Source organism: Candoia aspera, chromosome 4 (genome assembly GCF_035149785.1).
Source record: "Candoia aspera isolate rCanAsp1 chromosome 4, rCanAsp1.hap2, whole genome shotgun sequence".
In the NCBI taxonomy this organism is placed as follows: domain Eukaryota; kingdom Metazoa; phylum Chordata; class Lepidosauria; order Squamata; family Boidae; genus Candoia; species Candoia aspera.
In genome coordinates, this window is record NC_086156.1 from 103,670,929 (window position 1) to 103,684,787 (window position 13,859).

General features: G+C 44.6%; 1 protein-coding gene across 1 annotated transcript; it reads left to right on the forward strand.

The window, feature by feature from the left end:
- The first annotated feature begins 6,339 nt into the window (after positions 1-6,339).
- LOC134496792 (olfactory receptor 5V1-like) lies at positions 6,340-12,983 on the forward strand. The gene is made up of 2 exons (XM_063302503.1): positions 6,340-6,363; positions 12,030-12,983. Exons 1-2 carry the CDS (start codon positions 6,340-6,342, stop codon positions 12,981-12,983), a joined length of 978 nt encoding a protein of 325 aa, XP_063158573.1.
- Positions 12,984-13,859: the final 876 nt, after the last annotated feature.

Here is a 13,859-nt window from a genome sequence, read left to right on the forward strand (position 1 = left end):
CCAAATTTGGCCTGGGGAAAGAAAACATCCAAAAGAATGTCTGAGTTTGAAAAGGGTTTGGATCTGGCTGGGGACTGTAGAGAAAAGAAATGCAGAAAAAAACTCCCCAGTGCATCTCTCTGGGAGGACCAGCTTTGCCTGCAGATGGCTTCAGGCACGTGGATCACCGGCTTCCTCAACTTCTTGTTGCACACTGTGATGACCTTCACACATCCTTACTGCAAACTGAATAAAGTCAACCAATATCATTGTGACATCCCACCAGTGTTGGCTTTATCGTGTGCTTCTGCCTATGCAGCCGAGATGGTTGTCCTTGGGGGAATTTTTGGAGTGGGGGCATTTCTGGTCACTCTGATCTCTTACGTTCATATTATCTCCTCGATTCTGAGGATCCGTCCTGCTGAAGGGAAGCGCAAAGCCTTCTCCACTTGTGCCTCTCATCTAATAGTGGTCTGTCTTTTTCATGGGACGACGATCTTCACTTACGCCAGGCCTTCCTCAGCCGCCATCCAGACCAGGACAGGCTGGTGGGCACGCTCTACGGGGTGATTACCCCCATGTTGAATCCCTTGACCTATAGCCTTAGGAACAAGGAAGTGAAAGGAGCTTTGAAGAGGGTGTTAATTCCTAAATAGCTCTAGGTGGAATGGTGGGTTCAGCAAGCTTTGTTTTACGTTCTGTGATATGTAATTTAGTCATCCTTGGAATTGCTACTGCATGGATACCCAACGCAACCCTAATTCTGATTCAAGGAAAAGCAGCACCTAATTAATGTATTTTGACTTGTCCTGCTACTCTGTCATTGTTCAAGGTACTTTAGCCTAAATACTAAAAACGTTTGAATACTAAATGCAGAAATTACAATAAAACAAGGGACCTTCCTGAAATCGGGGAATGACGTTGTGGTGTGAAAGTTTGGTTGAGGAGTGTAGAGTTTTTACCAACTGGCTAAAAGTGAATGGGCACAGCAGGAGGCAGCACCTAGGCTACGGGAACTGATTTTGTAAATCTATGGGGCCAGGTCTGGTTAGTACTTGGATGGGAGACCACTAGGAAATCGCTGGGCTATAAGATGGACTGGGAAAGTGAAAAAAAGTCTAAAAAGAGTGACAAAACACTTCTGTGTTGTTGTCAAGAAAATGATAGGGGTGTGTTCCTGTAGCTACCAGGAGCTGAGCTTGGTGGTGGGGATGGGGTGAGAGGGACTCTACCATTAGTAAAAGTTACTAACAATGGAGCCAAATCACTGTTGTTGGAAGGCATTTCAACAAATGCACAAAACATACTGTAGCAAGTTTGTTTGTTTGTTTGATTTCTATAGTCCTCACCTATCCACCTGCCTCCTCTCAGGAGTAGCTCTTCCTGTGATAAACTCTTTACTCTTCCGGCCAAGCGAGTCCCTGAAGGAGAAGAACTGTGTTCATCCATGGTGGCAGAAAATCAGGAGGAGTCGGGTGGTGCCTTTTCAAATTAGAAAGTTTTACTAAAAGGCCGAAGATGATGATGCATCTGATGAAGTCAGCTGCATTTCACAGAAGCTTTGACCTTTTGATAAAATCTGCTAGTCAGAAAAGGTGCTGCCAGGCTCCTTCTGGCTTTCAATCCTTAATGCAGGATCATTGCCCTTGGTTCTGCTCATTGCATTCTTCCATGTGACCTTCATTCATCCTTTCCTCCCTCCATATCAAAATTAATATGATCAGCCATTTGGGGGAATAGCCCCATCTCTTGTTTTCGCTCATGTAACTCTGTAAATTAGATGTATATGTATAAAAATAAGGGAATGTGAGAAAAAAACCAAAACATTGTGGTTTCTTTTACTATATGTCCCTTTTTTTGAAACTTCCCGGTTCATATAGTTTAATATCAGGGCTGTGCACACTTTGAAAATGATGCAACATAGTCTTTGAAAGTCTCTTACCAGCCTGGCACCATGTAATTAAAAGTCTAAAATAAAATAGAACAGCAGCCGTGGGACCAGAGGCAGTTGCTATATCCAGAACCGATTCCAAAGTGCTGCTGAAGCATCTACTGCAAATAAAGAATCGGGGAGTTGAATGTAGAAATTGAAAAGCAAATAAACAAAGTGAATTGAGTTTATTGACAGTTGTGCTGGCATGTACAATACATTATTTATTTGTTGGATCTGGGATAGCCCATCCTACATAGAGGAGCTAAAGATGGGATCTGTAGGGCTCCCATTTTTCTCCAACAACAGCAACCCTGGAAGAAAGGTTAAGTTGAGAGAAAGATGGACTGGCCCAAAGTCCCCACAGAGCTTCTGTGGTTGAGGGTGGACTCCCTGCTCCTGGTCCAGCACCTTCGCCACTGAACTACTCACCTCTGGGACCGAGAGAAATGGACCGGCCCAGTCACCCAGGAAGCTTCCGTGGTTGAGGTAGGACTAGAACGTGGACCCCGCCACTCCTGGTCCAGCACCTTCACCACTGAACTACTCACCTCTGGGACCGAGAGAAATGGACCGGCCCAGTCACCCAGGAAGCTTCCGTGGTTGAGGTAGGACTAGAACGTGGACCCCGCCACTCCTGGTCCAGCACCTTCACCACTGAACTACTCACCTCTGGGACCGAGAGAAATGGACCGGCCCAGTCACCCAGGAAGCTTCCGTGGTTGAGGTAGGACTAGAACATGGACCCCGCCACTCCTGGTCCAGCACCTTCACCACTGAACTACTCACCTCTGGGACCGAGAGAAATGGACCGGCCCAGTCACCCAGGAAGCTTCCGTGGTTGAGGTAGGACTAGAACATGGACCCCGCCACTCCTGGTCCAGCACCTTCACCACTGAACTACTCACCTCTGGGACCGAGAGAAATGGACCGGCCCAGTCACCCAGGAAGCTTCCGTGGTTGAGGTAGGACTAGAACATGGACCCCGCCACTCCTGGTCCAGCACCTTCACCACTGAACTACTCACCTCTGGGACCGAGAGAAATGGACCGGCCCAGTCACCCAGGAAGCTTCCGTGGTTGAGGTAGGACTAGAACATGGACCCCGCCACTCCTGGTCCAGCACCTTCACCACTGAACTACTCACCTCTGGGACCGAGAGAAATGGACCGGCCCAGTCACCCAGGAAGCTTCCGTGGTTGAGGTAGCACTAGAACATGGACCCCGCCACTCCTGGTCCAGCACCTTCACCACTGAACTACTCACCTCTGGGACCGAGAGAAATGGACCGGCCCAGTCACCCAGGAAGCTTCCGTGGTTGAGGTAGGACTAGAACATGGACCTCGCGACTCCTGGTCCAGCACCTTCACCACTGAACTACTCACCTCTGGGACCGAGAGAAATGGACCGGCCCAGTCACCCAGGAAGCTTCCGTGGTTGAGGTAGGACTAGAACATGGACCCCGCCACTCCTGGTCCAGCACCTTCACCACTGAACTACTCACCTCTGGGACCGAGAGAAATGGACCGGCCCAGTCACCCAGGAAGCTTCCGTGGTTGAGGTAGGACTAGAACATGGACCCCGCCACTCCTGGTCCAGCACCTTCACCACTGAACTACTCACCTCTGGGACCGAGAGAAATGGACCGGCCCAGTCACCCAGGAAGCTTCCGTGGTTGAGGTAGGACTAGAACATGGACCCCGCCACTCCTGGTCCAGCACCTTCACCACTGAACTACTCACCTCTGGGACCGAGAGAAATGGACCGGCCCAGTCACCCAGGAAGCTTCCGTGGTTGAGGTAGCACTAGAACATGGACCCCGCCACTCCTGGTCCAGCACCTTCACCACTGAACTACTCACCTCTGGGACCGAGAGAAATGGACCGGCCCAGTCACCCAGGAAGCTTCCGTGGTTGAGGTAGGACTAGAACATGGACCCCGCCACTCCTGGTCCAGCACCTTCACCACTGAACTACTCACCCCTGGGACCGAGAGAAATGGACCGGCCCAGTCACCCAGGAAGCTTCCATGGTTGAGGTAGGACTAGAACATGGACCCCGCCACTCCTGGTCCAGCACCTTCTCCAGTCCACCACAGTTTATACAATAAAGTAGACAAAATAACAGTAACAAAGCAAACAAAAATAGTCTTCAGAGTACAAAATGCAAAATAGTGGTGGAATTTGGGTGCATTATTGCTCTACTATTTCAACTGGGAAAAAACAAACAGCAATTGCAGAGTTAATACCCTAGAGAACTCTTGGTGCAAGCTTAATTTATGTAGGTGAAATGGAAAACATTCTGTTTAAAAAGGCTCTTCCTCCTTCAAAAGGGATTCGGGAGAAGCACTTGGGGCCCTATGTGAACGCAACACCTCACTCCTATTCACTAAAATAGTTCAATAGCAGAGACTCCATTCATGGGGGAGTGGGCAAAAAATGTCAAGATCTGGCTGCACAAAGCCCTGCCTCCCTTTTATGTGCCCATGATGTTAGAAAGGGGCCGAGAGCATGTGGTTATGGCTGCATCTTGCCTTTTTAACCAACCCTGCAGATGCCCCTGTTCAGTAACAAAACAAAACAAAAACAGAACGCTTAACCCTGCTTTTAGTCTGTAGGAAAAAGCTGTTGTTTCCCCAAACTGGCTGTACACCCCCAATTTATATCGGGGTTTTGCTTCATTTTTCCACTCCAAATCCTGTTTCATAGCAAATCTTCAACGGCAAAGTGATGAGGCCATCGGAAACCGAAAGAAGGCCTCATCTTGATCTGGAATTGATCGGGCCCTCCATGGCTTATAAGCATCATGACTGATAAACTATAAACCATAGTTTAGCCCATGGTATGAACCAGCTGCTGATAAACCCCAACTGTGCCTGATTAAACTTTGGCATGATTTGCTCTGCTTTCTTCTCTGTTGCAGCACTTTGCCATGTCAGGAAGAGCGGCACGAGGGGGAATATCATTCTGAACTCAGGACCTTCTCCTGCTGCTCTGAGAAATAGTTCTTTGGCTGAGATTTGCTCTGGAAAGAACACAGTTGCTGACAAAGCTTTAGCGTCTCCATTTCCCCAGCCTCTGTAATTCCCACTGCACTGCAGACTTCACGGAGGAAATTTGGCTGGTGCCAGAAAGGATGACTCTCCCCCTTGTGTGTTTTCAGAGCACACAGGATTCTGTTACAACCACACGGCATCACCGTAGCACACAAACCAACCAAAGCCCTCCAGAACATCTTAAGCAAACCAAAAGATCCAGTAGCCCAAGAAGAAACTGTTGGAAGTTTTGGCAAACCCAGCATGCCTCATTAACATGTAAATTAAGTTGCCCCACAAAAGCAACTCTGAGAAAGCTGTTTGTTGCCACTCCGTCTTTCTCTCTCCTTTTCCCCCTTCTCCACCCGGGGAGAGGCAGCATGGATGCTGCTCTCTTCATCAGGGCCATGTGCTTGGGCCTTGATGAGGGATGCTGCCCCTTTCTTCCACACAGCTCTTGGCAGCTGTAGGGCTGAGAGTTTAGGGCAAACTATGTAATTAGAAAGAAAAGAAGAACAAAAGAACTTCATCTTTTCCACCAAGATGGATGTAGCAGGAACAACAAAGAATAAAGTCAGTAAGCTTCTTTTTACTTCTTAACCTAATATGTCTAAGCGTGTGATTCTTTACGCTTGGGAGGGCTGAATGTGTAAGAGCAATAACCTGCGTTTCTCTGGCATGGTCATTGAAGCTATCTAAGATAATTTTCTTTTTCTGTGCCAGCTTCTAAGCTGTGTTATAAGCTCTGCTTCATTTCAGTGATTCTAGCAGGCCGCTGAACTGGCTTCAGAAACAACAGGAGTCATCTACAACATACAGTGTAAGGACTGTAAGAGCCACTAGGTAGGACAGACAGGCAGAAGACTAGCAGAGCGCATCCACGGACAGCAACTGGCAGCCAGAAGACACAGTGAAAACTCCTTAACCTCCCAACACATGGACAGACGCAACCAGAGTTTCAACTGGGAAACTGTGAGCATCCTAGCCCAAGCTAAGTCCAAAAATGCTAGGGAATTCCTGGAAGCTTGGCACTCAGACAAATCAGCCATCAATAGACACATAGGGATAAACCAGCTTTACACACCATTCAAAAGAGACAGTAAAAAAGCTAAAGGCCAGAACACTTCCTCTCCAGTGCCTAGACCCAGATAAGCAGGGATCAACCCCAGACAAACAACCAAGCAGAAAACAATACCCTACTCAAGGAACTATCAAGGAGAAAACCACACCCCCAACAACACTGGCAGGGCAAGCCACTGTACATAAACAGGGAGCAAACCCCACTAGCACTGCTGATGTTGCCTACAGTAGTTGGGTAATGAAAAGTCTGCAAGCAAGCAACCAAGCTCAGAGAGCACCAAGGACTCCACAGAATTCTCGGCTTTCAGGGCTAAGGAGATGGATAAGCAGCAGCCGTTGAGAGTGAGTACTGGGGGGTATTGACCTTATGGATCCATTGTGAGGGCTAGGGCTGAGTGAGAAGGAGGAAGGGAGGAAATGTGGCAGCTAGGATTTTGCCCAGCCAGGACCAACCAAGCCCAGCAGGAACAGATGGAACAGAAGAGGTTCAAGGAAGGTTCTGAAACAGAAGCTTGCAGACACAGATATCTTGGTCAGAATTCAAAATAGAAGAAGACCACCACGGAAATTGACCAAGGTCTATTTACTGCAGGGTTTGGTTTTGATTAACCAAAAGCCTCTGAGAAGCTCTTTTCACCTCTACTCCTCAACTGTGAAAGGTAGCAGAGAATGCTCACATTTAGTGGTTGTGAGAGCCTTCTCCTCCAAGTGTTTGCCCAATCCTCTTTGCAAGTCCACCAGCTCGATGGCCATCATGTGGTACCAACGTCCTTCTACCTTTCCAGACACCACATTCCTTTTTAATGTAGCTGAATTACTCAACCCCATTCACTATATTTTGCACCGTCCACGCACCATTCATGATTTTCTATACGTCTACCATGCATTTCCTTATCTGGTCTCTTTTTCTGAGTCAGAAAGTCCCAAAGGTTTTGAAAGGGGGAATTTTCTCAAAGCTTTCATGCTGCCTTATTGGGCAATTCATTCAGATCCCCTGCTCCTGCCAGCAAACTCCTCTGCAAAACTGTCTTCAGGAATACTCCCCCTCCCCCGCGAGTCCGGGAATAAGATGCAAAGACTTAAGCCAGTTGTTGGAGGTCAATGCATTAATGCTGGGTTATTCTGAAACATAGATGGGAGCAACTGGTTCAGACTGAAATAAATATTTCATAATAGATAAAAGGTAACAGGTTGAAAAAATCCTCCAATAAATAAAACTTTATTTTTCTACTGAATGATGTACTGCTCCCAAATGAAAATTTGACTGATTTTGGAACAAACTGACCTGCAATCATGATCAGAACAGATTGGGATGGGATTTAATAGACCAAGAGAGATGGAGAAATCAGAGGTTGCCATCTGAATTATGAGGGTGCATAAGACTCCAGGGTTGCCTGATGGTTTTAATACAGGGTTTTATTCCTTTTATTAAGAACTTCTCATAATCCCACCGGATTAAGCATGTCAAAATGAAAGGGCATTGTTTTTCCAAACATGGAATTAATGAGTCCAACGCCCACTTCTCAAAAGAACCCACGAAAGTGGAGTCTTTCCAATTTTACTTTTGTTAGCAGAATGCTGGGAAAGCCTTTAGCCCAGGAGAGATCAGAAAAGTCACACACACCAGGCATTTCTATAAAAATAATTTATTTACAGAAAGCAAAACAAAAGCAAAACATATTTAAAGGACTTAGCTCTCCTGGCTTGCTACATGCCGGCAGAGAGGAAAAAAAAGGAAGTAAGAAACAAGTCTGGGCAGGATCCTCCCCCCAGGCGATTTGCATCAAGCACGTGAAAGGAGTCAATCAAATACCACCTCTTCACCTGGCCAAAATGATTAGCTACAATAGCAGTCTTAATCGTTAGTAGGAAAACCTCAACACTCCCCTTTTTACACTATAGATTAAGATGCAAACCAATCTTCTCTGACAACTTTATATGTCTTCCATTCACATTACTTTACCATTATCTCCCCTTTGGTTTAACAGAAAGCTACCATTCTTCTTCCTGTGTTTTTCCAAACCTAGGTTGTTATAATTCCAAGGCTTTTCATGCAGGCTTCAAAATCAAGCCTTTGTTTTTCTGTTGATGTGAACAGCAGCAAATCATCAACATAAATGCACAGATACATACAGCCTTGTTTGTCCTCCTTCATATATACACAGGGATCTGCTTTTCCTTTTTCAAAACCAAAACTCTGCAGTTTTTCATCTACTTTTTGGTTCCAGGATCTAGCAGCTTGTTTTAACCGATAGATTGACTTCTGCAGTTCACAGACTAGATTCTCCCCTTTTTCATAGCCAGGGGGTTGCTGCATGTATAATTTGTGGTCTAAATCACCATAGAGAAATGCAGTCTGAATGTCATAGTGGTTAACTGACATTCCTTTTAGTGCAGCAACTTTTAACAGTAATCTAATTGATTCACCTTTAGTAACTGGTGCAAAAGTCTTGTCAAAGTCTAAATCTTTCCTTTGACTGAACCCTTTTGCAACCAACCTTGCTTTATATTTTTGGATTTTGCCATCAGCATCCCTTTTCAGTTTGAAAACCCACCTACAACCCAGACAGCGTTCATTGGGAGGTAGATTTACCAGTTTCCATGTTTTATTTTCTTTCAAGGATGCTAATTCCTGTTGCATGGCAGAATGCCAATTTTGTGCAATCTCTGGTGGTAAAGCATTCACTTGTTCTAAAGACTCAGGTTCTGTGAATATGTGAAAAGCCTTTACTGTTTCAGCCTGAAAACGTGATGGAGGAACGCCTTTATTACTCCTCTGAGATCTGCGAGGTAATACAGGGCTTAAATTTTGACTCCTATCACTTTCCTGAGAAGCATCTGTCTCATCAGACAGATCTTCGGTTTGCTTTTCTGGTTTAATGTCCTCATCAGGCAAAAGATCACCATCAGCAAGTCCTTGCTGTTCTCTTGTGGTGGTCAGTTCAACTGGAGAGCTAGAATTTAATCTCCCCCAGTTTTGTTCAGCAAAAGAAGCGCTTTTGCTAATTATTAATTTCTCTCCCATTATGAACCTGTAGCTCCTTTGGCTTTGTTCATAGCCAACAAAGATGGCTTTCTTTGTTGTGGGGCCTCCTTTCCTTCTCTGCTGTTTTGGAATGTGAACCCAAGCAATGCTACCAAACACTCTAAGATGGTTTACCTTTGGTTTCACACCATAAAACAAATGGAATGGAGTGTCCTGAATCACAGAGTTATACAACCTGTTCTGTACATAAGTGGCAGTAGATATGGCCTCTCCCCAGTACTTAAAACATAATCGTGAATCTTTTAACATGCATTCCATCGCATTTTGCAAGGTTCTGCCCTTTCTTTCAGCAACATCATTTTGCTGAGGGGTGTAAGGGTTAAAAAGAATTTGTTCTATCCCCTTTTCCACTAGGAACCTTCTGAATTTGTGAGAAAGGTATTCTCCTCCTCTATCACATTGGAGTGCAGATACAGGCCTCGGGAATTTTCCATTTGCCCATGTCACAAAACTTTTAAATTTCTCAAATGCCTCATCTTTGTTTTAAGATGTAGATAAATGTGTATCTTGAGAAATCCTCAGTGGTCATTGCTTACCTTGCTTGTCCAAGACTTGGAGCAAAAGGACCAATCAAGGTCTAGTTGTAACTCTGTCACTGTGCTTACTCACAGGAGCTTTTAGTGTTTTGCATTCTTTGCAAACTACACAGTCTAAGTATTTATCACAGGGTTTTTAGGTCAGCACACAGCTGTGGCATTTGTGCTATATACTTGAAATTAGCATGACCAAATCTCCTGTGCATCAGGTGTACACATTGGTTATGATATGGTGACTTGCCAACAGCAGCCTTGCAGCTTGGCTTCCTTGCATTTTGCACAATGTACAAGGAGTCTTTTAACATACCAGTAGCACACAATTTCCCATTTTTTCGTAACTCACAACCATTTTTCTTAAATGTTATGATATACCCTGTTGCAGCCAATTGTGCCACAGATAAAAGGTTTGATTGTAAATTTGGCACATACAACACTCCTTTTACAGTTTCTCCTAAGCAGGATAAATACAAGTCACCTTGTCCCATAATTTTGGTGACAGATCCATCAGCCAAAGATCCACTTTGTCTTTCAGTTTTAGACAGTGACACAAAAGAGCTTTTACAATTACTTAAATGACAACTGGCCCCAGAATCTAACACCCATACATCAGAATTACCCTTCTCGGCAACCTGTGCAATTTGGGTTGTCTGAAGAGCCTTCTTCTGTGTTGCCCTTGTGTTCTTCTTCTCTGTCTTTCTACTCTTGGCTCTCAAGGCACAGTCTCTTTGCAAATGTCCAGCTGAACCACAGGTGAAGCATCGCTGCGCTGTGGCCTCAGGTTCCTTTCCCTTCTTTTCCCTCATTTTCTGGTATTGCAGCTTTCCAGAAGAGATGGGGGGGGGATCTTTCCTCTCTCTTCTCCCATTCAGCGAGTAAGCGCTGTGTAACATACGATGGGGTGAGGTCTGCTTCAGGCATAGCCTCCAGGGTACAAATCAGCGTGTCCCACGTTTCATTCAGTGAGGACAGGAGGATATAGGATTTTGTGAGAGGTGTAAATTCCATTCCTCTCTCCTGCAACTCAACAAAGAGCTGCTGAATATAATGCAGGTGTTCAGGAAGGCTATCTCCTTCTGCAAGGTAGGCTCTGTACAGCTTTTTCGTCAGAGTAACTTTACTCCCTGCTGTTGCCTTTACATATAAGTCTCTCAAAGCATCCCAAAGTTGCTTTGCAGACTGCATGCCTCGCACGTGGACTAGCTGATTGTCCTCAACTCCCAAGATAATGGTGGCTCTAGCCCGCTCATCCTGTCTCAGCCATTCAGCACTGGGATTTTGGGGGTTTGCTCACCAATTGGCAGCCAAAGATTCTCTCTGCGAAGATACATCTCCATCTTCAGGGCCCAATTCAAATAGTTGGTCTCTGATAGGCACTCCAGAGGCATCGCTGAGGGCTGGGAGGTAGCCATGGCTTCTTCCTTCTTTTGCAAGTCACCTCACCTGGCTTTTTTGTCCTGTAGACCGGCAGTTGCTGGAAAATCTCCAGGCGGCTCCAAAGAAAATCTTCACAGGTCTTTGCTACCTGCCTTTAAATAGTGCATGAGGTGTGGAGCTGATCTCTCTTTTCTCTCTGGGTTTTACTGGGCTGTTTACTGGGGACATAACCTGTTGGCAGAATGCTGGGAAAGCCTTTAGCCCAGGAGAGATCAGAAAAGTCACACACACCAGGCATTTCTATAAAAATAATTTATTTACAGAAAGCAAAACAAAAGCAAAACATATTTAAAGGACTTAGCTCTCCTGGCTTGCTACATGCCGGCAGAGAGGAAAAAAAAGGAAGTAAGAAACAAGTCTGGGCAGGATCCTCCCCCCGGGCGATTTGCATCAAGCACGTGAAAGGAGTCAATCAAATACAACCTCTTCACCCGGCCAAAATGATTAGCTACAATAGCAGTCTTAATCGTTAGTAGGAAAACCTCAACAACTTTAACATGTAATTTCAGTTGTATTTAGTTCTCTTATTGCAAATAGATTTAAAGCCACTGATACAGAAACCTATACATCAAATTGGCTTTTGTTCCTGAAAGAAGGATGTCAGATTCAAGCAAGGATGGTTTTATTCATTCAGACCCTTTCAACAAATATCTACTTGGGATTAATCTCTTGTTTGAATATGTTTTAAATCTGAGCTGCTTATTGTTCTGTCCTTGCAAGAAAGAAAGTTTGATGCTTTAAATTACTACATTTTGCATTTATTCTACTTTTTGCTTTCTAATATCCAGGTAGTATTGCCAACTATGGATATTGGGAACATCTGGGGAGGGTCTGACTGGGGATCAGCCTATTTTTCTCTCAAATAGATAAAAGGTAGCATGATTTACAAAGAATTATTTCTTGGGATGGAAATATGGCCTTCTGTTGTCTTTGACTCCTACTTTTTCACATGTCTTATACGGTACATCTCTTTTTCTTTCAATCTCTTACAGGGAGAGTGTTCCTCTCTGAGCAAGGGAACAGAGAACAGGACCAAAGTGACAGAATTTGTTCTAATGGGACTTTCGGACCTCCCAGCCATCCGCTTCTCCTTGTTTTTCATCATTTTGCTTATCTATCTAGTCACACTACTGGCCAATGGCACCATCCTCCTTGCCATAGGAGCCAACTCTCAGTTGCACAACCCCATGTATTTCTTCCTCAGTAATCTTTCCTTGCTAGACATCTTCTGCCCCACAGCAACAGTGCCCAAGATGCTGGAGAATCTCTTGACAGAATGCAGTTCCATTTCCTTTGCTGGCTGTGTGTTACAACTCTACTTCCTGGTGGCCCTGGCTGGGACTGAGGTCTTCCTCTTGGCTGTCATGGCCTACGACCGCTATGTGGCCATATGCAACCCTTTGCGATACACGGTCATCATGAACAAAAAGCGTTGTCTTCAGATGACTGCAGGAACATGGATCACCGGCTTCCTCAACTCCTTGTTGCACACAACCTTGACTTTCACCCTACCTTACTGCAACTCCAATAGAATCAACCAATACTACTGTGACATCCCACCAGTGTTGGCCTTATCTTGTGCTTCCACCTATGTGGCTGAGATGGTTGTCCTCATTGTGGGTGGTGTATTTGGCATGGGGGCTTTTCTAATCACCTTGATTTCCTATACTCACATTATTGCCACCATTCTGAAGATCCGTTCTGCCGAGGGGAAGCGTAAAGCTTTTTCTACCTGCGCCTCCCACTTAATAGTGGTCTGTCTTTTCTATGGAGCCACTATCTTCACATACATAAGGCCTTCCTCCAGCCACCATCCAGATCAGGATAGGTTAGTGAGCATGCTCTATGGGATGATTACTCCCATGTTAAACCCCTTGATTTATAGCCTTAGAAACAAAGAAGTGAAAAGGGCCCTTGAGCGTCTAATCGTTCATCGATTCCATTAACACTGGAAGAATTTAATTTAATCAGATTGTTAGAGAAAAGTATTTTTTTTTAGCTTAGTTTAGTTTATCTGATCCTAAGATGTGTCAAGAATTCTGAGACAAGGAGGAATAGAATTTGGCAAATTGTATAAAGCATTTTATGACATAAAAATTATCATAAAACATGACGTAATACAAAACGTCATAAAACATTTCCTGTGGTCAACTCCTGATGTTTGACTGGGCTATAGTTCGACATGGGCTACTTTCAAGGCAGATACATCTCTGAATGTCTCCCTGAATTTTTAAGAACTTTTCCAGTGAAGGAAGTACGTTAGAAGCTCTGCCACTGTTGAAGGCATTGAGGAATCTGGTAAGGAAATCGCTCTGAAATGACGACCCAACAGGTCATGGGTTGTCTAGTAAACTATACAACAAGTCACATTTCTAGACAGGATTACCATAACTATTCTGGCCACCAACATTACTAAACCTGAATGGAATGAAAGCATAAAGTTCCACTTGGATGTTATTTTTACTCCTATCTTCATAGTTTTTATTAATGGTGTTTACATTTTTATATATTGTGTTGTATTTTATATTTATTTTTTAATTGATTACTCTTGTTGTAAACCGCCCAGAGTCCCTCTGGTGAGAGGAGACGGGTGGTGACAAATTTGATAAGAATAAATAAATAAATAATAAGCAGGTCACATCAAGAGCATAAAACGCACTGTAATGAACCTGCCTCCTCATCAGAATTTTAAGACTGTCTGGTACTTTCTGTGCTGATGAACATTGTTGCCCTGGGGACCAATCCACTGCATGTTTTCTTTTCTAATGGTAGCTTTTTTTTTTTTGCATTGGGAGAGGGTACATTTTCATCTCTTTTACTTG